Source organism: Myotis daubentonii, chromosome 3, assembly GCF_963259705.1.
Source record: "Myotis daubentonii chromosome 3, mMyoDau2.1, whole genome shotgun sequence".
In the NCBI taxonomy this organism is placed as follows: Eukaryota; Metazoa; Chordata; class Mammalia; order Chiroptera; family Vespertilionidae; genus Myotis; species Myotis daubentonii.
This window is the reverse complement of record NC_081842.1, coordinates 215,033,889-215,059,057: the sequence shown is the minus strand read 5'-3', so window position 1 is coordinate 215,059,057 and position 25,169 is coordinate 215,033,889. Positions and strand designations below refer to the sequence as shown.

General features: G+C 47.2%; 1 protein-coding gene across 1 annotated transcript in view; it reads left to right on the top strand.

The window, feature by feature from the left end:
* Positions 1 to 7,122: 7,122 nt before the first annotated feature.
* Positions 7,123 to 25,169, top strand: part of SLC25A33 (solute carrier family 25 member 33) — a 31,479-nt gene continuing 13,432 nt past the window's right edge. Inside the window, exons 1-2 of the mRNA XM_059691347.1 lie at positions 7,123 to 7,433; positions 18,894 to 19,073. Of these exons, the coding sequence (XP_059547330.1) occupies positions 7,378 to 7,433; positions 18,894 to 19,073 (236 nt within the window). The 5' untranslated portion in view covers positions 7,123 to 7,377. The remainder of the gene's footprint in view (positions 7,434 to 18,893; positions 19,074 to 25,169) is intronic.

The window sequence follows — 25,169 nt, the reverse complement described above, 5'->3', positions numbered from 1 at the left end:
GACAAAAGGGAGTGGGAGGGAAGGAGGAGACATGGAAAAGGGCATCGTCTGCCCTGAGCAGCCAGAGAGTCCAGCTACAAGTGTCATCGGTTAATACTGAGTGACCCTCAAGTTCCAAGCATTAGTCAAAATATATTGGAAACACAAGTCTGGGCCTCTCTCTCTCTCTCTTTCTTTTTTTTTAAAAAAAATATATTTTTATTGATTTCAGAGAAGAAGGGAGAGGTAGAGAGAGAAACATCAATGATGAGAGAGAATCATTGCTCGGCTGCCTCCTGCACGCCCCACACTGGGGATCGTGAGAACCACCCATAGCGGACACCAGAACCTAGTCTCTGCTAGGACCCAGGTATCCTTCCTAATGGCTCCAATAGCCAAAGAAACCTACAGCTGCAAAAAGCATTAAAGCAGCCTGGCCAGTGTGGCTCAGCGGTTGAGCATCAACCCAGAAACCAAGAGGTCACTGGTTCAATTCCTAGTCAGGGCGCATGCTCAGGTTTTGGGCTCCATCCCCAGTACATTAAAGCAGTTCTGATTTTTTTTAAAAAACCCGAATAAACATTTCTGTTTTTCCTGAGAGGAGCTGTCTAAGAAATTGGAAAGTAATTTCAAACAACATTGGATCCTTGTGACTTTTCAGTCATTGTTCTGTATCAGTTGAATTTTAAAAATATATGTATATTTTTATTGATTTCAGAGAGGAAGGGAGAGGGAGAGATAGAAACATCAATGATGAGAATCATTGATCAGCTGCCTCCTGCATGCCCCCTACTGGGGATCGAGCCTGCAACCTGGACATGTGCCCTTGACCGGAATCAAACCCAGGACCCTTCAGTCCGCAGGTCAACGCTCTATCCACTATGCCAACTGGCTAGAGCTATCAGTTGAATTTTTGTGCTCTCTTCCCTTTGTACGTGGGGTTCTACTTTTCTCCAATAAAACAAAACAAAACAAAAAAAGCAGGTCCTGGCTGGCGTGGTTCGGTGGTTAGAGCATCAGCCTGCATACCAGAGGGTCAGGGGTTCAATTCCCAATTCCTGGTCAAGGGCACGTACCTGGATTGCAGATTCAATCCCCCATCCCAGGTGGGTACATGTGGGAAACAACCAATCAAGGTATCTCTCTCACCTCTCTCCCCCCCCCATCCCTCTCTTACCACTCTCTCTCCCTCCCCCTCTCTTTCTCCCTCTCTCTCCCTCTCTGTCCCTGTCTCCCCCTCCCCTGTCCCTTCCACTCTCTCTAAAAATCAACGGAAAAAATATCCTCGAGGGAGGATTAACAAAAACAGAAAAAGGCTGTAGCTGAAACTCGGCTCTGGTTGGATCTGTTAAGGAGAAAGCAAAGGAGAGAGAGCAGCTGGGATCTGTCCTTTGCTCTCAACCACACCACCTGCCCCGCGGCCCTCCCGCCCTCCCGCCCTCCCGGCCCTGAGCAGACAAAGACCTTGTGTGTGCTTTCACTCTAGGTGGGGCCTCGCAGGGAGAACCCGCCCTGCTCAGCCTCAGGCTCCCTGCAAAGCTGAACTGCTCGCACAGTGTTCTGCAAGATGTGAAACCCCAGCAGCTTTTGCAGAAGAACAGCATAGAAGAAGCAATTAGAAGTTGGACAGCCAGTAGTCGGAGAAAGAAAGCTGGCAGAAACCGGCCACCGGTCAGCAGAAACCTTGGGGTCTTTTAGAATTTGAATGGTTACAAAAAACAAAGAAGCCACTCCTCTCTACCCCATCAAGCCTGGGAGTGGTCCCCTGGTTGGTGACTCAGCAACACCAAGGGGATTTCTGTGTGTAACTATCTGTCCAAGCCCTGACCGATTGCCAAACTTGATATACATTGTTTATATTTATACTATTGTTTATATTTATATAATTCGGGCATGGGTAGGGTCCCCTAGGCCTGGCCAGTGATCAGGGCCGGTCTGTGGGGTGACTGGTGGGGCAATCACCACCCTCCCCAACCCCCCACCCTCCCACCCCGCTCGCACCGCCTTGGCCGGGCACCACCCGCTCACCTGCTCTACCATCCCGCCATGGATCCACTCTCATCGGGGCCCATCGAGGCGGCAGCGCCTCCACTGCTGCCTGTTGCCAGCGCCATGTCACAGACACCCACCATGTGCCAGCACCACATCTCCAATACCCACCATCTTCCACGCTGCCCCCTGGTGGCCAGCGCACACTAACTCCAGTCAGTAACTCCTGCCCATGGGGACAATTTGCATATTAGCCTTTTGTTATATAGGATATGGAGTCTGCCTTGCTTTTAGTTTTCTTTCTAATCAACTCTGTTGAGATATAATTCACATACAATAAAATGTAGCCACTTTAAGTGTAACTTTTAATGAATTTTGACTAATCTATGTATATTCTGATTGTTAAGCAGTATAGATAGCTTCTAGGGCAAGATGAGGAGAAGGGGCAGGGGATGAAGAAATGGGAGTTTATCTCATCCACTGAGCAAAGAAGTCAGCAGTGTTGGGACTTGCCAAGATAAAATCGCTACTTTCTCACAAATCCTGGGAAAAGCCACAACAATGTAAACGGGCGACCTTGAAATCTAGTCCCTTGCCAATATATCCAGCAGGGGAACCTTGAAACCTAGAGGGGGGACATGTATAAAACCCTTGAACCTCTACCAGGCAGGGCACTCAGACTAGCTGAGTTGCCCTGCTTGTGCTTTAACCAAGTATCTATATATATAAAAGCCTAAGCGACTGTTCAACCATTCGACCAGTAGCTATGATGTGCACTGACCACTAGGGGGCACACGCTCAATGCACAGGCATGGAAACATGGAACAGACTGATGGATCTCAGAGGGAAGTGGGGAAGGGTGGGAAGAGATTAACCAAAGATCTTATATGCATACTAGAGGCCCGGTGCACGGATTCATGCACTGGTGGGGTCTCTCGGCCTGACCTGCGGGGATCAGGTTGAAACCGGCAGTCCGACATCCCCAGAGGGGTCCCAGATTGCAAGAGGGCGCAGGCCAGGCTGAGGGATGCCCCCCCCCACTAGTGCACAAATCTGTGCACTGGGCCTCTAGTATTCTTAATAAATTTGCTTGTTTTGCTTCCTTCAGAAATTCACTTGCTTTGCTTCATCACTGTTTACAGTCACTCGTCTGAATTCTTTCTCAAGAGGGTGATGACAGCCAAGGAGGGGAGAGCCCCCTCCAACTCAGGTGGCTCTCCAGGAACACTGATGAGGATGCAGATCATCACCCTAAGAAGTTCTAGTCTTTTTGTAGAAAGGCCCTTCCCCAATCAGTTCCAGCTCTAGGCACCTAAAGACAGTTTTACTTCTTCCTTTCTGACTTTCTTTTTTACTTTTTAGAGGGTGGGGGGGAGGAGAGAGAGAGAGAGAAACATTGATTTGTTGTTCCACTTATTTATGCAGTCATTGGTTGTTTCTTGTATGTGCCCTGACTGGGAATCAAATCTACAACCTTGACATATCAGGATGAAGTTCTAACCAACTGAGCTACCCGGCCAGGGCTTTGACTTTTATTTCTTTCTCATGCGTTATTGCGCTGACTGGTACCGCTCGAACCATGTTGAATAAGAGCAGATGCTTTTTCTTTTTTAAATATTTTTTATTGATTTCAGAGAGGAAGGAAGAGGGAGAAAGAGATAGAAACATCAATGATGAGAGAGAATCATTGATTAACTGCCTCCTGCATGTCCCCCACTGGGGATCGAGCCCGCAACCTGGGCATGTGCCCTTGACCGGAATCGAACCCAGGACCTTTCAGTCCGCAGGCCAACGCTCTATCCACTGAGCCAAACCAGCTAGGGCCAGATGCTTTTTCTTGTTGCCAACCTTAGGGAAGCAGGCAGGCAGTCTCTTACCATTAAATATGATGCTTGCGCCCTAACCAGTTTGGCTCAAGGGTCCCAGGTTCGATTCTGGTCAAGGGCATGTACCTTGGTTGTGGGCACACCCCCAGTAGGGGGTGTGCAGGAGGCAGCTGGTCAATGTTTCTAACTCTCTATCCCTCTCCCTTCTGTTCTGTAAAAAAATCAATAAAATATATATTTTTTAAAAATATGACGTTAGCTGTAGGCTTGTTATAGGCACCCTTTATCAGGTAGTATAATTCCTTCCTATTCTCAGTTTGCTGAGAACTTTTTTAAAAGGTGGGTTTTCAATTTTGTCAAATGCTTTTTCTGCATCTGTTGACATGGTCATCTGGTTTTTCTCCTTTATTCTGTTAATATGCTGCTTTGTTTTTGTTTTTGCTTTGGGAGGCTGCAAAAGCATGATTTAGAAACTAAGTTTTATCTTTGCCAGCAATTTCTTTAGCACAGGTTTGCTGTGAGAATTATAATAATTTCACAAGCCAATCGTATACAGGATATCTCTTAGTAAGTCAAATAGAGAAATTACTTATTGCAAACAAATGCCAGATTAATCACACTATTGTTCCCGGCAAGGGGAGGCGAAGGAATAGAGTCCAAATTTCAACAGAGGTGCGCCTTTTGATGTGAGTAGGCACTGGGAGCGATGGCAACCAACCAAAGAGCTGATTTCCTGCTGCCAGCTCAAAAGTGCAAGTCCTGGGTTGCTAGGGCATGTTGCTAGGGAACGAAGATGCAGGCGTTGGTGGGCGGCCTGATCTCTTTCACCTGGAGCTGAGATACGTATTCCCACTGTCTTCCAGGAGAACCTCACCCAGGCAGGACAGGTGCCTGGGGTCTTCTGGACGTTTTTGTATTAGCAGGAGTCCCTCCGTCCAAACGGAAACTCTCAGAAAGCCCTCCCAAGTTCTCAGTATTTTATCGTCGAAATGTCCCCTTGCCATAGCTGCTTCTCCACACGTTCTAATGGATAAGCTCCCAGGGGGACCCCAGTAGCTGGGCTGCTGACTGCTTATCAATGACAACAGATGTAAAACGATGACATCCTGGCACGACCGACTTCATTCTTATATCAAAGCCACTTTTTTTTTTCTTTGTCATAAACAGGTGGATTGGAAATCATATTAAAGCAATACACACCATATGCTGAAACTTATTGATTTTGGGATGTGACACCAACCTCCCATTCCTGGGGCAGATCTCATTTGACCGTGAGATACCATCCCTTTCACCTATTGCTGGGTCTGATTGCTACCGTTTTTGCTAAATATTTTTACCCGTTTTAATCCCTGCTGTATCCTCAGAGCCTAGAACGCTGACTGGAATAGAGTAAACGCTCAAGAAATATGTGCTGAACGGGTGGATGGGTGGATGGATGAATCGGAGAGCTTCCTCTGGCTGGCCCGCAGCGGAAGGGCGCTTCCCAGGCAACAGCATGTCCCAAGCACAGAGGCATGAATGACTGTTGCATCAGCCACTAGTTAGCTGTGTGACCTTGAGCAAATCTACCCTGCTTATCCACGAAAACAGCAGGCTACACGCATTGTGAGTACCCAACAAGATAACATACATGAAAGACCTTGGAGAAACTCCAACCCAAAGGCAGCACAACTATGAACAAGCAGGTGGGGAGGCCTGTTTACGAGTCTAGCTCAGCCCTAGACTAGCAGTCCCCTCCCCCCCCACCACCACCCCGCCCCCCCACACACACACCCGGGAAGAAGGCAGGAGGCTGGGTGCTGCCTTGGCATCAGAGGCCTGGGTCCCAGCCTCAATCACCCCTATGAGAGAGCATCCAAGGACAGCAGTGTCTCCTTGGGGTTCGAATTTTACCAGGTGGGCACAGCTCCCTCCTGGCTAACGGGGTCGCATTACTTTCTCCTCCTCTTTCCTTCTGCCTCATAAATCTTCAGCTAAAACCAACATGACTTCCTAAGCAACCAGAGCAAGGGACTTGGGAGACCCAGAAAGCGTCGGAGTCACTTTTTCTCACGGCCTGCCTTCTTTCCTTCCTTTTTCCCGTATGTGGAGTGCTGTATGGCTTCCCCTTTCTAGGCCTGTGAGTAATGGTTTTAAGATGGAGTGCTCACTGTATTTGTATTTTGGATGACTGCCCCCGAGAGTTGTTTTTAAAGAGTCCCAGCAATCAAATCCCCAGCTCCTGTGTTTGCACACATTCCCCTTCTACTGAAGCTCTCTGTGTGTTTACACACAGGACGTCTAGCAGCTCTGTCTGGTCAAGGTACTGCTTTGACTGGAATCCGCAGCAGCCGTGGAAGGAACACAGAGAAGGGGTGGCGCTTTGGGAGAATTTTAGGAGATAGAAGTGCCAGGAGACTGATGGACTGTTGGGAGAGGAGAGAGACAGAGAGAGGAGTTCAAGGTAACATGAAAGTTTCTGGCACTGGTGGCCGTGTAGATGGTGGTGTCATATTTCCAGGACAGGAAATCAAAGAGGCCTGGAATGATGAGTTCAGTTAGGGACATTGACTCACTAGTTTTTTGGGTGTTACTAGCCTCGGATACTTTGCCAGGAGCAACTGCGAGCAAATGAAACAAGGTCCCTGCACTCCTGAAGCTGACATTCCACTGGCCAAAGGACAACTTAACCAAATCGATCAGCAAAGTAGCGGCAGGAACCTACACGAGGACATTACACGGAGGCATATGATAGACGTGGTAGCCAGGGAAGGCCTTCTCACCTGGAGGTGAGAAGGTGCCAGGCTGAGTTGGACGCTGACCCAAGGACATACAAGCAGAGAAGCAGTCTGGAGATGATCACAAACGATAGGCCAGAAAGCGTATTGCAGCATGTAATGCTATTTCTAGAAAAATAAGAAATATACAAAATTATAGTAGGGGTACACTGGGGTTTTAGTGCTTTTGATCGTGTTTTTTTTCCCTAAACTGGGTGGTGAGTACAGAGCTGTGAGATGTCATATGTAACTTATATACCTTTTTGCACATCGTGAGCATCACAAAGAAAAGGAAAATATAGACTAAAAAGGTAAAAAGGCCAGGGCCTCCCCAGCCGGCCAGGCCCAGGTTCTCAGCCTGCGAGCAGGTACCAGGCTGCTGAAGCCGGTTCTCCCTCCACCGCGAGGGCCCAGGCTGGCCCCGCCCCGTCTCGCGCTCCCAGCGGAACCCCGCCCCGGCTTGCGCTAGCCCCGCCCACATCCGCCCGTCGACCAATGGGAGCAGAGATCCAGGTCCACACCCCCGCCATTCACCGCCCCTGCGCGCGCCGCCGCGTGACGTCGGACCCGGCCCCCGCCACGTGACGGCCGCGCGGTGGGGTTCCACTGGACGCCGGCCTCCTGCCGCAGAGGCGGGTGAAGGGCCGGCGGCCACGCCGCGGGGTGCGCGGACCGAGGGAGCGGGTCGTGGGGACGCGCCCGCATGGGGACGGCGCCGGCGGACGCCTGAGAACAGCGGGGCTAGCGGAGCGGGCCGCCTCGCGCATCCTTTGAGCCGCCTCGCGCCTGCGGCATCGGCGGCGGCGGGCCGCGGCACCGGCGCGGCCATGGCGACCGGCTCGCAGCAGAAGGAGAACACGCTGCTCCACCTCTTCGCCGGCGGGTGAGCGTCCCGGCTCGACCCCACCCCGCGGCTCTCTGGGCCCGTCCCGCGCCCTCGGTGCGCCCTGGCCGGTGACCGGCCCTCCCCAGGCCGAAGCGCCGGCTCCCCGAGGAGGAAACCCCGGCGTCGGGGCGGCGAGGAGGCCCGGAAGGCGTCGGCCTTTTTCCCTCCCGGGGCCCGCATCCCCCGAGCGTGGCTTTGCCCGGAGCCTGCCGCGTCCCCGCGCCCCTCCCCCTCCCCGTGGCGTCTCCGGCCATTAGTCCTTTTAAACAATTACCGGCTGGTGTGACGAGTGCCGCTCGGGGCGGTCTGCCTGCTCACCGTGTCTCGGCCGCCCTGCGTCCTCCCTGCCGGCCGCCCTTGCAGCCCCTCTGCCTGGATCCCCCCCACCCAGGGCCCGGGGGTCAGATGGATGCTCGGGTTGGCCCCGGAGTTCCGCGGGGTAGTTCGGGCCGAGTTCAGACAGTCGGGTGGGCTGTAGGTGTTGGGTATCCGCAAGGGCCTGGGAAGCGCTGGCGACCGAGATGCAGCCAGCAACCTGTGGGAGTCTATTGGGGGACCCCACCCCCACCCCCGGGAGAAAGTAAGGCCCGGAAAGCGTGTTGAAATGCTTCTTTCCTGCTGGTAGACGCGTCCAAGGTGAGTCGTTCTGTTTTGAGAGCCGCGTGCTTCGTTTGATCATCACGCTGCTGCCGCTGCTGGTTTTCAGTGGAGGCAACGCATTGTTAAGGAGGTTGGGTGATCACGGGGTTCTTAGGGGAGCTGATTTGTTTGTTTCTTCAGAAAATAGGTGAGTAAATGGTTCTGAGTATGATTAGTTATTGTTTTCTTTCAACACAGCCGGTGGCTCTGCGTCCTTGAGTCTTACTTGAGGACCTCGCAGGCCTGCCGCAGCAGTTGTGAAGGACAGGGCATTCTGTGTAAAATGGGACTTATTCTGGATTGTCATCTTGACTTGAGGGTGTTAGTTGCAGCTTAGACTGCGGCCTAGATATGTTCCTTGTTACAAACGAGTGATGGTTGAGAACTTACCTGTGAAAATAACTACGGCGAGAGGGTTCTGAGTTCTGTGTACTTATTGGAGGTGGTCAGGCAGTGTCTTCTGTTTTTCCAACCAAAACATTCATCTCTTCCCTAGCATTCCCTCTCATCCTTTCACTTCATCTCCCCATTGATGTTTTCTTCCCATTGATATTTCAGCTTGGGGAGAGGGGCAGGCAGCAATTCTTAAATTATGACAAAGTGTCTGTGGGGCATTCTGGAGAATTTTAAACAAGCCGGCCATATTATTGAAGCCAAGAAAGATAATTCTTTCTAATGATGTTATACTGTGATTTCAATTTATTGTTTTTAGTGAGGTGGTCTCTTAAAAATCCTTTGCATTTCACACTGGAGAGTTGCCCGTCTGGAGCAGTCTCTGCGAGGCTTGCCGCTTAATGGATCACCCTGTCTGGGTGAATCTCTCTGCACGCCCTTCACAGTGCCCTCTGGCTGCTGATTCTCCTACTGAAGCGCCAGCCTTGTGATGGAGGAAAACTGATTAACATTTAGAGAGTTCATTAGGGTAGTGCCTGCAGCCCTGAATTTAACAGGATTTAGTTCCTTCACTAGCAGCACTTCAGGGTTCCCTAAGACACTCAAGAAAGCAAGAAATCTTCCAAAAGGAGGCTTTCAGAGTCACTAAATGGATTTTGATTCCTTCCCTCTAGCCTAAAATGCATTTCTTTTAGGGAAGAACATTATAGGAGCCAGGTGTTGAATGGGTATATTATATATACAGTTACAGTCAGTCAACCCCCAGCTTGGTCCAGTGGATGACATGCTGCTTTGCTGGAAGTAACTAGTTTCCATGTTGTTCAGCTGGCATCTTTCCAAAGAACTAAGCTCATTTCCTTTGAAAAGAAGTCAGCCCCAGCTCTTTAAATGTCACATGTCTCCTTTTATTGAATAGCCATTGGAAACTAACATCTAACAAGTTTAATGCTATCCCTAATTAATGATATTGAGTAAATATTATATCAGGTATTACAGGCTTGTGAATGGATAAAATTAATTTTAGATCCTCGAAAATAAAAGCTACACCCAAAACAACACATTAGTTTTTCAGGTTTAATTATTTCTTTTTTAAAAGGCAGTTTCTTGGGTTCTTTGCAAAGGTGAAAATAGCCTGACATTAAGCTGCAAATCATCTTTTTAACATAGTGTTGCCTTTCAAGAAAAGAAGTGGAAGAAAAACCACCCACAAACCAACACTGAGAAGTAAGCACTTTATTTATTTATTTATTTTTAAATATACTTTATTGATTTTTTTACAGAGTGGAAGGGAGAGGGATAGAAAGTTAGAAACATCAATCAGCTGCCTCCTGCACACCCCACACTGGGGATGTGCCTGCAACCAAGGTACATGCCTTTGACGGGAATCGAACCTGGGACCTTTCCGTCTGCAAACCGATGCTCTATCCACTGGGCCATACCGGTTAGGGCGAGAAGTAAGCACATTAAAAAAAGGTTCTGTGCGTGTATCTGGACCAGGTGTAATTCTTTAGTTAATTTTAAAATTGGCTCATATTTTCAGAATTGCTTTCTTCCTCGTAATATATTACATTTTAATGGTAGTGAACTCTCCACGTCTACCTTTAGTGGAGACTTACTGTCCAGTGGTTGCAATGAAGAGGTAAACCAATTCCAAGCCCATGACGAGTTCAGTGAGGATGTTACAGTAATTTATGATAGGGCTACCTAACTTACTCGGATTACATAACTTCTGCTCTCTCATTGCTGTTTGTTTGTTTGTTTGTTTTTTTGCCAATATAAATAACGACATCCTTATGTGTAGATGTGTAGTTCTTTGATGATTTCCTTTGGATAAACATTAGTACAATTGCTGAGTCAAAACACATTTTTAAGGCTTTTTTTTTTTTTTTACTTTTAATTTTTTTTAATGTGTTTGTATTGATTTTTAGAGAGAGGGGAAGGGAAGGGTGAGGGATAGAAAGATAGAAACATCAATGAGAAACATAATTAATCAGCTGCCTCCTGCACACACCCTTACTGGGAATCGAGCCTGCATCCTGGGCATGTGCCCTGATCAGGATTCCAACCAGCGACCTCTTGGTTCCTGGTTTGACACTCAACCGCTAAGCCACACTGGCTGGGCCATTTTTAAGGCGTTTGCTATCTACCGGCACGTTCATAAAACCATCTCTTAGGGTGATGACTTCTGTGTAAATGGACCTCATTCATTCGATGTTGACTTTTAGTATGGTCAGGGATTTTACTGTTTTCTGCTTTCTTTCCTCCTATCTCAAAATCTGGGTAGTAGTATCAAAACACAAAATGTCCTAACACAGATTTTATTGTTATTACATAGCAAAACCTATCATTCCTTTTCTACTATTTTAAACTTAACATCTCATTAAGAGAAACAGTAACATGGGGCAGGGGGTCCCGCGGGGGTGAGGCCGACAGAGTCCTAACGAAGCATGCCCGACTCCGGAGACCGGTTCAAGACGCAGATCTGAGTTTATTGTTTAAGTGCAGCAACATATATAACATTCCAGACCAATCAGAAGTTTACACCATCCTTAGGGCAACCAATGGTAGGAAAGATAGGGTACTATGTAGGGGCTCTAGGGGGCTTGCTCAGGCGGGCGCTGCCACTTCCTGGTGTGCCGAGGAAGCTTGTATAGGCGGAGTGCGCTCACGCCATTGCATCTGCCACTGCACTGAGATAAATCTCCCGAGCTCTTCCCACAGTAACAGTCTCTCCCTTGTCTAGGCCTTAAGTCTGTTGAGAAAATCCCTTACATTTTCCCTGCCTGATGACGGGGCTCTGGTGCACATGTAGGATTCGGGATGCCCTTCCCCTGCTGAGCAAGCAGTAACATCCGGGTGCGATTAGGAAATGCTCTTGGCACCTGAAATAGACTAAGCTGGCATTAGCTCTCGAGGCTAATGGCCTGGATTATATGCTTTAGGTTTTATTTTTATGCCATGATTTTTTTTTGTCATCAAACATACTTATAGAGGCTTTAAAATATATCTTAATGCCACTATGGTATGTTTAAATATATAAGATATTTTCAAAATTTAGTATTTCCTCCTCCTCCCCTCCCCCATTATGGACAGCTGTCACCTAGTATACTCCTGTACTATGCTTTTGCCTACAAGTTTAATCTGTACAGGCTAATGGTTACTTTTGAAGTGTTGGGCATGTGTTAATATACTTGTTAGGGGGACAATGTAGAGAAGATGCAAGACTTGTTTCAAATGCTTAAAGAACTTTTGATAAGACAAATATAATGTGCACGTATTTTGTATATGGCTCATATAAGTATGCTAAGACTATACATTGATTTCATCCAAAGTATTTCATATCTACAATAAACACTTTTAAAATTGGGTGGTGTTCGGATGGAAGATTGCTGCTAGAATTTAGCTTCCTGAGGATAGTAGCCATGTCTGTTTTCTTCACTGGTACATCCCAAGTACAGTGTCCCACATGTTACAGATGCTTAATGGACACTTGTTTAATGACTAAGTGAATAAAGAGTATTGTGGGTCATGCCTGGGAGTATAGATTGATGTGGCTTGTTAAATTGTCTCAAATTCAGAGAAGTACTTTATTTGTGAATTGTGAACATGGTTCTATATTAAGATTTGCTGAAACTATATTGGCATAGGTAACATGTATTTTTTTTTTTTTTATTGATTGAGTTTAGAGGGAGAGAGAGAGAGAGAAACATCGATTTGTTGTTCCACTTATTTATGCATTTGTTGGTTGAGTCTTGTATGTGATCTGGCCTGCGATCGAACCCGCAACCTAGGGATGATGCTCTAAGCATGAGATAGAAGACAGGAACTAGCATCAAAAACTATGCATTTGCTTTGACTGAATGAATACAGAATTTGCATAATCAAAATCATCTAAGCCTTATGCCAGAAAATTCTATGTAAAGAAGTACTAGTGTTTTTTAAGAAGTGACTATAGAGATAGCAGATGAAAGGGGAAACTACAAAGAAAGCTCCAGAGGTTGGAGTCACAGGGCCTGCCAGTATCTTTTGTGGGTAGAGTCCGTATCATAGTCATGAAAAACTGTGAGTCTGAAACCCAGTTTTATAATAAAGAGTGTATTGGTCTTGACTATAGTGCCTAAAAATGTCCGTGTGTGTAGAAAACAGAGGTCTTATTGAAAATATCAAGTTTTTAAAAATGGTACTTGTTACTTGAAATTCAGAGTTAAAGAGTAAAAATTTGTGTGCGTAATTTAAAATTTTTATGTCTCTGGTCGCATAAAGCTATATATGTACTAACAGTCTAGCTTTGTTCTGCTATAAACTGGAGAAGAGCTAATTCACAGGGTAGGGCGGGGTGTGTGGGGGGTGGAAATCAAGACAGACCTATGTGGGTAAAAAGACAAACAGTTAAACCTATCTATAAGACTTCAGATCTGGGCAGGAAGACAGAGAGAATGGGAGGAGGAATGTCTTTATAGAAAAAGAAACAAGTAGTAAAAGAGGGAAAAGGCCCAGAAAAATCCAGGTGATGAGTGTTTAGGAGACTGGGCAGGTAGGCTCCAGAGAGCGACGGTGGCTCTCCTGGTCTTTGTGCTGCTCTGTGCAGAGTCTTTGGGTGGTTTTGCTGAATGGAATATCCCAGAGAATTGCCTCTGGACTTTGATGCCAGTGACTAGAGCACTACCTTAGGGGCGAATTAAATTAACATCCAGGGAGTTCCTCCTGGCTGCTAGAAACCTAGCCTAGGAGAAACACAGTCCTAACCGCCTTTTGGAAGATTGCTGATAAGAGTAAAACCCTTTAAGCCAAGCATGTCAAACTCGAGGCTCTCCACCTGCCCGCCCACCTGTCCTTGAAAAGCTTGGGTGTAAGGCTTTTTGACTAGGCTCATTTAGGAGGCTTTCAGTTGTAAATAATAATTTCAGTTCCTACTGGCTTGGTTATTGAATTCTAGAGAAAGCTAGGCGTGGTGAGGACTTACCTAAATAGCTCGACAGCATCACTGAGACCAGCGATGACTGCTCTGCCTTCTAGAAATACCTTCTTGACTCCAGGGTTGGTCCTTACATGAACACAGCATGGCTAACAGCGACTCCCAATGTTTCCCCACCATTGAACAAGTCTGGCTGGAGCTTAACTCTGGACCAACCTGGACATGCACCGGCCTCTAAACCAGTCCTGCTGCTTGGGCTGAATCGGGTGCCCCTTGCCGAACACGTGGCAGCGTTGATTGGGTCGGGGCTAAACCTAGAAATGGTTCAGTTGCATCCAGACTGTCTGGCTTAAGACATCTGGGATCAATCTTCTTAAGACAGGAAGAGGGCATGGATGCTGGGAGACAAGCAGCAGTGGCCTCCACGCTACTTACACTGCCTTCAAATATCTTGTCCATTTTATTGCTCTCCAACCTCAGCCAGATGCTTATTTGCTTGGGGTGGGGCAGGGCTGTCCTGTGCATTGTAGGGTGTTCAGCCGCCTCCTGACACCCACTAGAATTCAGGGGTGGGCAAACTTTTTGACTCGAGGGCCACAATGGGTTCATAAACTGGTCCGAGGGCCGGAACAAAAGCATGGATGGAGTGTTTGTGTGAACTAATATAAATTCAAAGTAAACATCATTACATAAAAGGGTAGGGTCGCCGAAACCGGTTTGGCTCAGTGGATAGAGCGTCGGCCTGCGGACTGAAAGGTCCCAGGTTCGATTCCGGTCAAGGGCATGTACCTTGGTTGCGGGCACATCCCCAGTGGGGAGTGTGCAGGAGGCAGCTGGTCGATGTTTCTCTCTCATCGATGTTTCTAACTCTCTATCTCTCTCCTTTCCTCTCTGTAAAAACTCAATAAAATATAAAAAAAAAAAAAAGGGTAGGGTCTTTTTTTTTTTTTTTTTTTTTTTTAGTTTTATTCATTTCAAACGGGCAGGATCCGGCAGGCCGTAGTTTGCCCACGGCTGCACTAGATGCTAATACCCCTTCCCCCAATGTCAACATCCAAAAATGTCTCCAGGCATGGCCAGATGTCACAGGATGGGGGCACATTGTTCCAATTGAGAACCACTGGCCTAGAATAGTGGTCTTTAGACTTTGATCACACGGCCCTATGATTAACATGTTTGTGCATATCCCCATGTATGTTTATTACTCTTTTTTATTTATGTGTGTGTGTGTGTGTGTGTGTGTGTGTGTGTGTGTGAAACATGCACTATATGTATATATATTTAAAAACATGCACAAAATAGAAATTAAAGGTAGAGATGATAATGGTTAATGTAATGGAACTATATCTCTCTGTACTACTTCCTTCCTGTATGTGGGCCTCTTAAGGATGTCCCCCACTTTAGATATTAGGTCTAAAGTATTGGCATCTCATCAGGATTAGTCTGTTTCCTGATGCCCACACTGTGTCACTGTGTGAGTGGATGCTGAATGTGACTTTGCTGGTTGGCTGAGCACCGGCTTCCGGGCCCTGGGCTGGACCCCAAGAAGCCTGCTCTGAGACCCAGAGAGGGGGCAGGTCCGCCGCCTGCACCAGCTGTTCCCCCGGCTTGTGTGTGCAGAGCAGGAAGGTTATAGCTGTGGCATGTGGTGTTGAGAGGCTTTTCCTGTCACCGCCTCTCCCTGTCCCCACCCCTGCCCTAGGGGTCTGGGCTCCATGCATTGAGGAGCTGGTGAGGCTGAGAGGTCGCCTGCTCCATGGCAGAGGCTTCCTGCAGGTGGGAGGCTGCTGCTGCATTAGCCTAGGCCACCAGGATGAGGAGGACTCCGGTGACTTCCTCCCCAGTGCCAGTCTTGTCGCCTTGTGGCCGGCATGGGAGGGTACTAGGGCCCCAGTGGCTTGGTGGCCAGGAGCATGAGGACCAGAGGAAGGAGAGGACCTAGTGCTGTTTGAAGGGTTGCCAGGCCAAGTAAGGCTGAAAGGTGATTGGGGGAGGGACTAACCCATATGGGCGTTCCCAGTGTTGGGGCTAAAAGTTACCAGGAAGTCATGGAACCTGCCTGTGATTCATAGGCAGGAAGGGGCATTCAGTAGAGCACCACTGCGAAGCAGCGAGGGTAGGCTGCTGCCTCTGCCCTTCGTGAGCTGGGCCTCCGGAAGAGTCCTCTTCGTGAATTCTGCCAGCGGTGGGTGGGCCTTCATCCAAGCTAGCGATGCTGAAGGGCTTCTTTGTATCAAACAACTGAGAATGACAGGAACTCTTCCACAAAGAGTGTAATTTGTTGTACTCTTAAGTGCTCTGTAGCCAACATGATGAAATATTTTTAGAAAATTTTGGAGAGCCAGTCTGGAGAAGTCAGCATTTTGGTTCAAATGATTGTCTTGTATGTTGGCTCATGAAGAAAGAAAAAGAAGTTGAGCTGAAAGATACAGAATTTTGCTATGAAAGGTTTAAGTTTCAGGAAGACTTCTTTGGACATTTCAATTGAATATCAGGTTCTTCTAAGAGGATTATTATACCACAGCTTAACGATTTAGAATATCCTTTGGACATTTTTTCATCTGAGTTTTTTCCTGGTGGGTAAGAAGGGACTCACTTCTGATAGTAACATTGTTTAGAGCGCCTTACTTGGTCCCCTGGTTAGTGGTCTAGAAGGCCGGGCGGGCGGGGCCTGTCACCATCACCACTCTGCCATGGGCACAGTGTGCAACCCATGCCAGCGACTGGTAGTGAGTGTGGCTTGCCATCCTCAGAGTCCACCGCCTGATTGATAGCAGGACATTCGCCTAGTTGGGCAAGCACACCGCCCCGAAGGGCATCCTTTGATCAGTGGCATAGGTTTGGATGACAGTTGGCCAGATAAGGAGGGCAGCTGACCTGCGGGCAAAGCAGAGGTGGTTGACCTGTGCCTCATTCAAACTTGTTGGCTTTTTGATGAAAGAGTTTCTCAGAAGCTGTTTTATGTTGAGTTTTTTTTGTTTGTTTTTGGTGACATGGAATCATGTTATTGAGCATAAATAGGTTTCAGCAGGTTTGGATGACAGTTGGCCAGATAAGGAGGGCAGCTGATCTGCGGACAAAGCAGAGGTGGTTGACCTGTGCCTCATTCAAACTTGTTGGCTTTCTGATGAAAGAGTTTCTCAGAAGCTGTTTTATGTTGAGTTTTTTTTTGTTTATTTTTGGTGACATGGAATCATGTTATTGAGCATAAATAGGTTTCAGCTATTCCTTTATCTGATTTTGTAGCATGTAAATGTTCTAATGTTTTAAAATATACCTTTTAAGGACGTGTTTATGGTAATAGATAAGAGTAATTACTTTGTGTAAATAGACATGGTTAGGAAGGTATTTTTTTAAACACTCCCCATTATATCCTATTTTCTTTAGAGCCAGTTATTACAGAACAGCATTCAGTTGGGCTCACAATTTTTCTTGATACAAAAGGACACATTAGAGTTTTGAAGTCCTACTTGTCTGATCAACAGTTTTCCATTTTGAGGAAGAGTGCAACAGCGTACGTGAGCTGGCAGCGCTGTCTGCACTACCCTCTTCCCACAGTGCTCCCAGAGAGAAACCTGAGCGCAGGGGGACGAAACAGGCTGTGGACACAGGGCCTGGATTTGGGTTTCAGACTAGATCCTGAGCGGCTTTGTGACCTCCCTGAGACCTAGGTTCCCCTCTATATATTTGCCCCCAGTCCCTGACGGGTAAATGCTGGCCGGTTCATACATGGAGCCCTTCCTGCCGGCCTCCCGCCCGGTCTGGCCGACCCCCTGCCTTGCTTTGTGGTGGGTGGGCTTTGGCTCACAGTTCAGAAGACACTGTGTATATAAACAGTTTGTTTTATCGTGACGGTGTTTTGTCGTCATGACTTTAAAGCAGGTTTGCCTAAACAGCCCAGAATGGCTGCCCACCCCCAATCTTTTACTCTCTTTTTTCTGACATTTCAATTCCTTGGGGTGATTTGAGGCTAAAGAGTTCCTACCTTGAAGGATTGTTGGAGGATTGCATGCTTACCATGAGGTAGTCATTCACTCCATAGTAGAAATGCTAACATTTAAACCGCTAGCTTCCAGCTCGCTCTGTGGGACTGCAGGCTCTTGATTTTAAAATGCTACACAGGGCTTTACCCCATTCCTTACTCAGACGCCGTGCTAGGTGCTGGGTTCGCAGCCAGATTTCCTAACTTAATATTCTGTGAGCCGGGCAGATCTTCTGTTCCTGTCACCACTTGTCCCCTCAGAGATACTGGTGCTGCATCGTTTCTAGTGTGCCAGGCACTACTGTCCCCTAGCGAGGTGCTCCTGGGACAGTCACCTGTGATAGCAGGCAGGAGGAAGTCCTGTGTTCAAACATGTAGATCCCATAAAAAACACCCTCCTTGAAACTTCAGTTTAATAATTCCTTTGCTTAGGAAATATTGTGTGTGAACTTGGGAGTCCTGCTGCCAGGGAAACAAAGATGAATAGACACAGGCCCTGAGCTTTCATGTTTTCCGAGGGGTAGAACCTGCGTGGTTGGTGGTGCGGGGCGGCTTTCAATGGTACGTGACATTGTTAATTCTCACCAGCCCTTAAGAGCGCAGTTTCATGGGTATTGTTTAAGAAAAGATGGAAGGAGATATTTTAGGATAAGTGAGTTGTCTTGAAGAAAAATACTTAAAATTTTAATACAGGTAATATTTTGGTATGAAATATTGTAAATGAGTTCCCTGACTCAGACTGTGACTAAGGAAAACAGGATGAATTGATTGGTCATTAAAAGTAAGCTTTAACCTAACTTTCAATGGAGTCCAAATTAGACTTTATTAAAAGTCCATTGTAGTAGACAATGATTTTCAAATAGGAGCATTGCCTGAAGAACTATTTTGTTTGGCTGAAAAGATGCATTTTCTAGAATATTCATTGCAACAGGGTAGTGAAATTGGAAATGCCATTAATGTCTAACAGTAGGAAATTGGTTAATATATTATACATCAATATAGAAGAATAGTATTCGGCCATTACAGATGATGTAAGTGCACGTAATATTGACATTCACAACATCTAGACAACTGGGGATCGAAGAGCCAGTACGGAAAAGCCCTACAGGATGTGCTGACATAGTGACAGTGGTTATCTCATTAGCTGCTGTGATTTCAACTATAATTTGTTTTTACCTCCCGTATGTTCTAATTATGAAATGAACATAAGTCTCTTCTTTTAAAAAAATATTTTTATTGATTTCAGAGAGAGGAAGGGAGAGGGAGAGAGAGATAGAAACATCAATGATGAGAGAGAATCATTAGTTGGCTGCCTCCTGCATGCCCTACACTGGGGATTGAGCCCGCAACCTGGGCTTGTGCCCTAACCGGGAATCAAATTGTGACCTCCTGGTTCATAGGCCAACACTCAATCTGGACTCAACCGGCCAGGCTCTTTTTTTAAATAAAGAAAATATAAATTTCACATTTTGCTTGTGTAGAGAATGGCATGGCTTTTCTGATCCTGTTGTGATTTCTTTTCTTACAGGTGCGGGGGCACGGTTGGTGCTATTTTCACTTGTCCACTCGAAGTCATTAAGACAAGACTGCAGTCTTCGAAATTAGCTCTGCGGACAGTCTATTACCCTCAGGTCCACCTGGGGGCCATTGATGGAGCTGGAGTGGTGAGACCAACCTCAGTGACGCCTGGACTTGTACAGGTTCTAAAGTAAGTTCAGTCCCCAGCCTGGGCTCCTGCCACACCCCCGCCCCCAGTGTCAATACCGAATGTTTATTAAGCCTATCAGATGGATCTCCTGTTTGCACAGCCTAATTCCAAACCTAAGAATTAGGTTTCTGTACCAATACCTTTGAACTCTGACCTTGCTCCCTTGGCAGCTGGGCACCCAGTGTGCATGGGGTCACCATCCAGGGACAGTTAAAGCAAACCTACAAAGCAAACTAAAATATCATGTTCAAATTGTTGCATCAAAGTGTCCTTGCTCAAAATCTGAGGGCTAGCAGGAAGCTATGGCGTGATAGAATGAAATTAAAACTTTTAAATTTCACAAGAGAAAGGTTTTGAATATTTGAAGGGGAAGTAATCTGGAAACAAAATGTTTTAATTTTTTATTTTTTATTTGGAAATACTTGCATACGTATAGAAAAGTTTCAATAGATACTTAGTAAAATGGTTTTTAAAATGTTTGTTTCGCCCTATTTGGTTTGGTTCAGTGGATAGAGCATCGGCCTGCAGACTGAAGGGTCCCAGGTTCAATTCCGGTCAAGGGCACATGCCCAAGTTGTGGTGCGGGCTCCATCCCCACCCAGTAGGGTATGTACAGGAGGCAGCCAATCAATGATCCTCTCTCATCATCGATGTTTCTTTCTCTCTCCCTCTCCCTTCCTCTCTGAAATCAATTTATATGTATATATACATATATATGTATATATATGTTTTTATTGACTTTTTACAGAGAGGAAGGGAGAGGGATAGAGAGTTAGAAACATCGGTCAGCTGCCTTCTGCACGCCCCCTACTGGGGATCAAGCCTGCAACCAAGGTACATGCCCTCAACCAAAATCAAACCCGAGACCTTTCAGTCCAGAGCCTGACGCTCTATCCACTGAGCCAAACCGGTCAGGGCTAAAAATATATTTTTAAAAGAAATTTTGTTTCATACCTTGGCTACCTGCCTAATTTATTATTTTTACTACATTAAAAATATCTCATTTGCTAATGAAGTAGCTAAAGTTTCATAAGTTGAATTTGACTTACTGGTATCTATGCTTAGAACCAGAAATCAAGACCTCTTGATGGTCTCTGAACTTTACCGTGGGCCTGTGCTTCAGGGAGATGTTCAGCCCCGGCCGGTGTTGCTCGCTTCGTTGGGCGTTGTCCTGTCCACCGAAAGGTTGCTGGTTCCATTCCCAATCGGGGCACATGCCTAGGGGACGGGCTTGATCCCCAGGAAGGGGGCCGTGCAGGAGGCTGCTAATTGATGTTCCACTCTCACATTGATGTTTCTCTTTCTCCCTCCCTCTCTCTGTAAAAATCAATAAAAATATATATTTTTTAATATATATTTTATTGATTTTCTACAGAGAGGAAGGGAGAGAGATGAGAGTTAGAAACATCGATGAGAGAGAAACATCGATCAGCTGCCTCCTGCACATCTCCCACTGGGGATGTGCCCGCAACCCAGGCACATGCCCTTGACCGGAATCGAACCCGGGACCCCTCAGTCCGCAGGCCGACGCTTCATCCACTGAGCCAAACCGGCCTCGGCAATAAAAATATTTTTTTAAAAAGAGAGATGTCCAGTAAATGATAGTTGAATTTCACTACACCTGATACCTGAGACTTACCTCTGGAAGAGGGTGAGCCCAAGAAAGACATTGCCGTTTATCAGTGTAGGCGGCAGCTGGGAAGTGTTCGAGAAAGATGCACTAAAGTGGAAGCGCTCTGTCCGAATAACCGCATGCGGAGCACTTTGGACAGAGTGCAGTCCCGGTTAGATAAGGAGAGTGCGTTGGAAAGCACTGGGTTTATTTTTAGGCACCTTTTGTTTGTAAAGCCTGTTTGCAAGGCACGCAGGCCTCCATGCCAAACGTGGATGAGCTGCATCCAAGCTTATCGAGCAAAACTGTGAACGCAAGACCAGCTGCTGAGGGCAAGGTCCCAAGTGAAGAATCAGAAGCCCAGCGAGGGGAAGAGGCGGGCACCCAGCCCCCAGAACCCACTTTTCAGATTAAACCCTGGGCGGGCGGAGGCACAGAGCAGCAGCTTAGGGACGGGCCCCTGATGGGAGGCCCGCTCGGACCTCAGGAAGGAGAGGGACAGCCCCACATCCTCCAGAAGACACAGCTGTGAAAGCATCCCCATCCTCTCTGTCTTGGTACACGTGTGGGCAGGGGGAGTCTCAGATGGCACCTTCTGGAGAACGTAAGCGCTTTGGACAAAAGGAAAGACGGGTAATTTGCCAGCTTTACTAACATCCTCCATGAACTTCCTCTTGCATGCTTGCAAATAACTCATGACTAGTGGGTTTATAGGCTTACTGTAACTGGGACACGGCTACCCAAAAGTTGTGGGTGTCACTGGGCCAGGCCTGTAGGTAAATCAGGTAAGAGGCTTTCTGGCTTTCTGTAGCTCAGGTTTTTGCATGTTCTACATATATCTCTGCTGTCTCTCTAGCTCCAACAAATCTCTCTCTCTCTCTCTCTCTCTCTCTCTCTCTCTCTCTCTCTGTATGTATTTTCTCTCCCCAGTTAGGACCATTGTTTATTAAAATGTAAATCAAATTTAAAAAGCTTCCTGTCTTGCCTGACCGGTTTGGCTTGGTGGAAGGAGCGTCAGCCTGCGGACTAGGGGGTCCCGGGTTCGATTCCGGTCAGGGGCATGTGCCTTGGTTGCGGGCACATTCCCAGTGGGGGGTGTGCAGGAGGCGGCTGATCAATGTTTCTAGCTCTCTATCCCTCTCCCTTCCTCTCTGTAAAAATCAATAAAACAGATTAAAAAAAGCTTCCTGTCTTTTGAAGCCCAAGAACAGTGCACAGCACGCTGCGCGGCCCGTTTCACCGCAGCCACTGGTTAACGTAGCCACAGCCACACGGTAACCAGACACCACTGAACGCTTGAGCACTTTCAAACCATTTCCATATCCACATGAAAATATAAGTAATGGGGTTTTAAGTAAAATTCTTGTTGCGATATTTTGTTAAAAGAGTTTGTAAAGTGGCATTTTTTTATTCAAAAGCATTTCATTAAAGCTTTATTTCATCGGCCTGATCTATGTACATTATTAAGATTCTCAGCTGATATTTAATAGGTTTCTATTGGAAATGGCCACTTTTATATAGTAGTACTTTATTGATTTTTCACACCAATCCTATGAGATTAGCGCTCAGGTGGGATATCACCCCATTTTATAGATGAGGAAACACAAATTGGAGTTACACAACTTGAAGGCCTTTTTCTTTTTTTAAATATATTTTTATTGATTTCAAAGAGGAAGGGAGAGGGAGAAAGGGGTAGAAACATCAGTGATGAGTGAGTCATTGATCGGTTGCCTCGTGCATGCCCTACATGGAGCCCACAACCAGGGCATGTGCCTTGACCAGGAATTGAACCCTGACCTCCTGGTTTATAAGTCGACGGATGCTCAACCACTGAGCCATGCCAACTGGGCTCAAGGCCATTTTTAATGTCTATTCACCTATTTCAAAGGAAGACTTGAAAGCAGTAAATAATCCCGAGTGCCCTAGTGGGGTTCGGCTTCTACTGGAGCCCAAGGTCACTCAGAGACGCTGGGACCACCCTCCTTCCCCCACCGCGGACTAGCAGCCTCTGGTTGGAGGCCCAGGGCTCAGACCCGGCCTCTGCTCAGCTGCAGTCCTGCTGCCTGTTTGACAGCTCCTCCTGGCCGTGCGATGGCACCCAAAGCAGAACTTGTGCAGAACTGAGCTCCCAACCCGCCGCTCCCGGAGTCTCGAAGCAACTCCGGCTTCCCGCTCCACGGACCTAACGCCTCAGTCAGCCTTGGATCTTATTTCTCACACCCACAGCCAGTTCTGTCCCCTCTGCCTTCAGAATATGCACAGCATCTGACCCTTGCCCCTGCTTGTCAGCACCCACACCTGATGGAAGCCACCAGGTCTCACCTGTGTGACTGCATGAGCTCCTCACTGGTCTGGCCTGAGGCCTGCTCCCCTCCCATCCTCTGTCAACTCAACCCAGATCCTCGCTCAGATCCCTCCAGGGACTGCCTGTCCTCTGTCCCTGCGGCCTCCACACAGCTGCGCCGCTCCCATTGCTTCACTGATGTTTCTTCTCCTCCACCCCTTCAGCTGTTCCTTTTAAAGGCCAGGAACATTGGCACATTCCGCCTCAGGGCCTTGGTACCTGACCTTACTGCATGGCTGGCTCCCAGTTGTCACCTTAGCAGGAAGGCCTTGCAGTGACTGTGCTATTTAAAACCGAGCCTCCCTCATGTTCCGTCCCTCCTTCCTGCCTTGTTTTTATCCCCAGCACTTACCTCCATCCAACACAGAGTGTAGCTTACTTGTTAGTATTGTTTATTTTCTCTCCCCGTCTCCACCAGAATGGAAGTTCCTCTGCGTCAGGGACTTTGATTTGTTTTGATCAGGGAGGTGTCCCCAACCCCCTAGAAAGCTGCCTGGCACACAGTAAGCATTTAGTACAAATAGCATGAATGGATGCATTTGGGCACATCAGTAAAATATCACGTATAAAGGGCTCAATATGTAAATAAATATTGGCTGCTATTGTAATGCTTACTTCCCGTACTTTTTAAATACAAGGTTTATAACTGAGTTTCTTGGTAGCCAAGGCAAAAAGGGGACTATCATATTACACAGTTCCCTCCTAAAGAAAGCACCCTCACTCCAGGGGAAACGCGCGTCTTCCTGCCACAAAGTCCCAGCAGTGGTCTGTCACCCGCACTGCCTGGCAGACTGCCAACAGGAGCAGCACTGTCTGGGCGCCGGCAGAAGGGCCCTGCTTGGCACTTGCCGGGGTCCAGGCCCAGCAGGTCCAGGGGTCCCCAAAGGTGTAGACGGAGTCGGCGAAGAAGGAATGACACGGAGACAGTGTTCAGTTGATCAGCAGCCTAGCCAGGATCTCCAGCCAAGTTCTGGTCTCGATCTCCAGAGAGGCTCTGCTTCAGATCTCCAGCCAGGTTCAGTCACAAGGTTCTAGTCAGGCTCTCCTGCCAATCTCCGCAGTCAGGTTCAGTCCAGGATCCCCTGCCATGCTCTCTCGCTAGGCTCTGTCTCTAGGCTCCGAGGCCAGTCCCGGTCCAGGATCCTCTGGCATGCTCTCGCCAGCGAAGTTCTTCTGTCTCTAGGCTCCGTGTAGGTTCTGTCTTCTGAATTCTGTCTCCTGAGTTCTGAGTCTTTCTGTCTTGTTACAACTGTATTTATACCAGTTGATTCAATCCTATCAATCTCTATTACAAAGGTTAGGGCGTTTCTTATCTCCATTCCAGGGAGAAAAGATTATGTAGTTTAAGCATGATTGTTCGTAGTTAAAGGGATTAATTACCCGCCTGGCACTTAGTTGAGGGGTTTTATTCCCTCCCTAACTTCAGGGGAAAATCCCTACCTGCGGATTCAACCTTTCTCGGAGAGGTGACCTTGGTTAAAACACAGCGCCAAGAAGGTGAGCAAACATATTAAGAACCGTATGCCATATATGCCAGGTCCCTTGAAACAGCAAGGATGGACCGGCTCCCGGCAAATTCCCCCTTTTTTATTTTTTAAAAGCAAGCATTAAAAAGAAAAACCTCAAATGCTTTCTTATATCCATTTTAAGAGTAGGATTGGCGCTTTCCACTATTACCTGAGTCCTGATCTATCATCCCAGGGAGAGCTTGCCAATCCTGCACTTTCCCAGGGTAGAAAGGCTGCAGTGGGGTTAAGGATAAGGCTCCTTGGGCCTACCTTCTCCCATGCCATTACATTTACCTTTCCTTCCTCAGAAAAGCATGGACATATTTGTTGTACAAAACGTTCTGTCTGACTGGGAGTAACCTTAATTCCTCTGCTAGCAAGCATATGTGTTTAAAGATCAATACAGAGTCTTTTTTCTTTAGACTCAGTATGGCACATCTTCTTAATCTAAAGATCAATACAGAGTCTTTTTTCTTTAGACTCAGTATGGCACATCTTCTCAATCTAAGGATCAATACAGAGTCTTCTTTCTTTGGACTCAGTATGGCACATCTTCTCAATCTAAGTTCTGTACTATCCACCTTCTTACCCTACTTATCCTCTATAGGGGGGTCTGTAGCACCCTGGTGGAG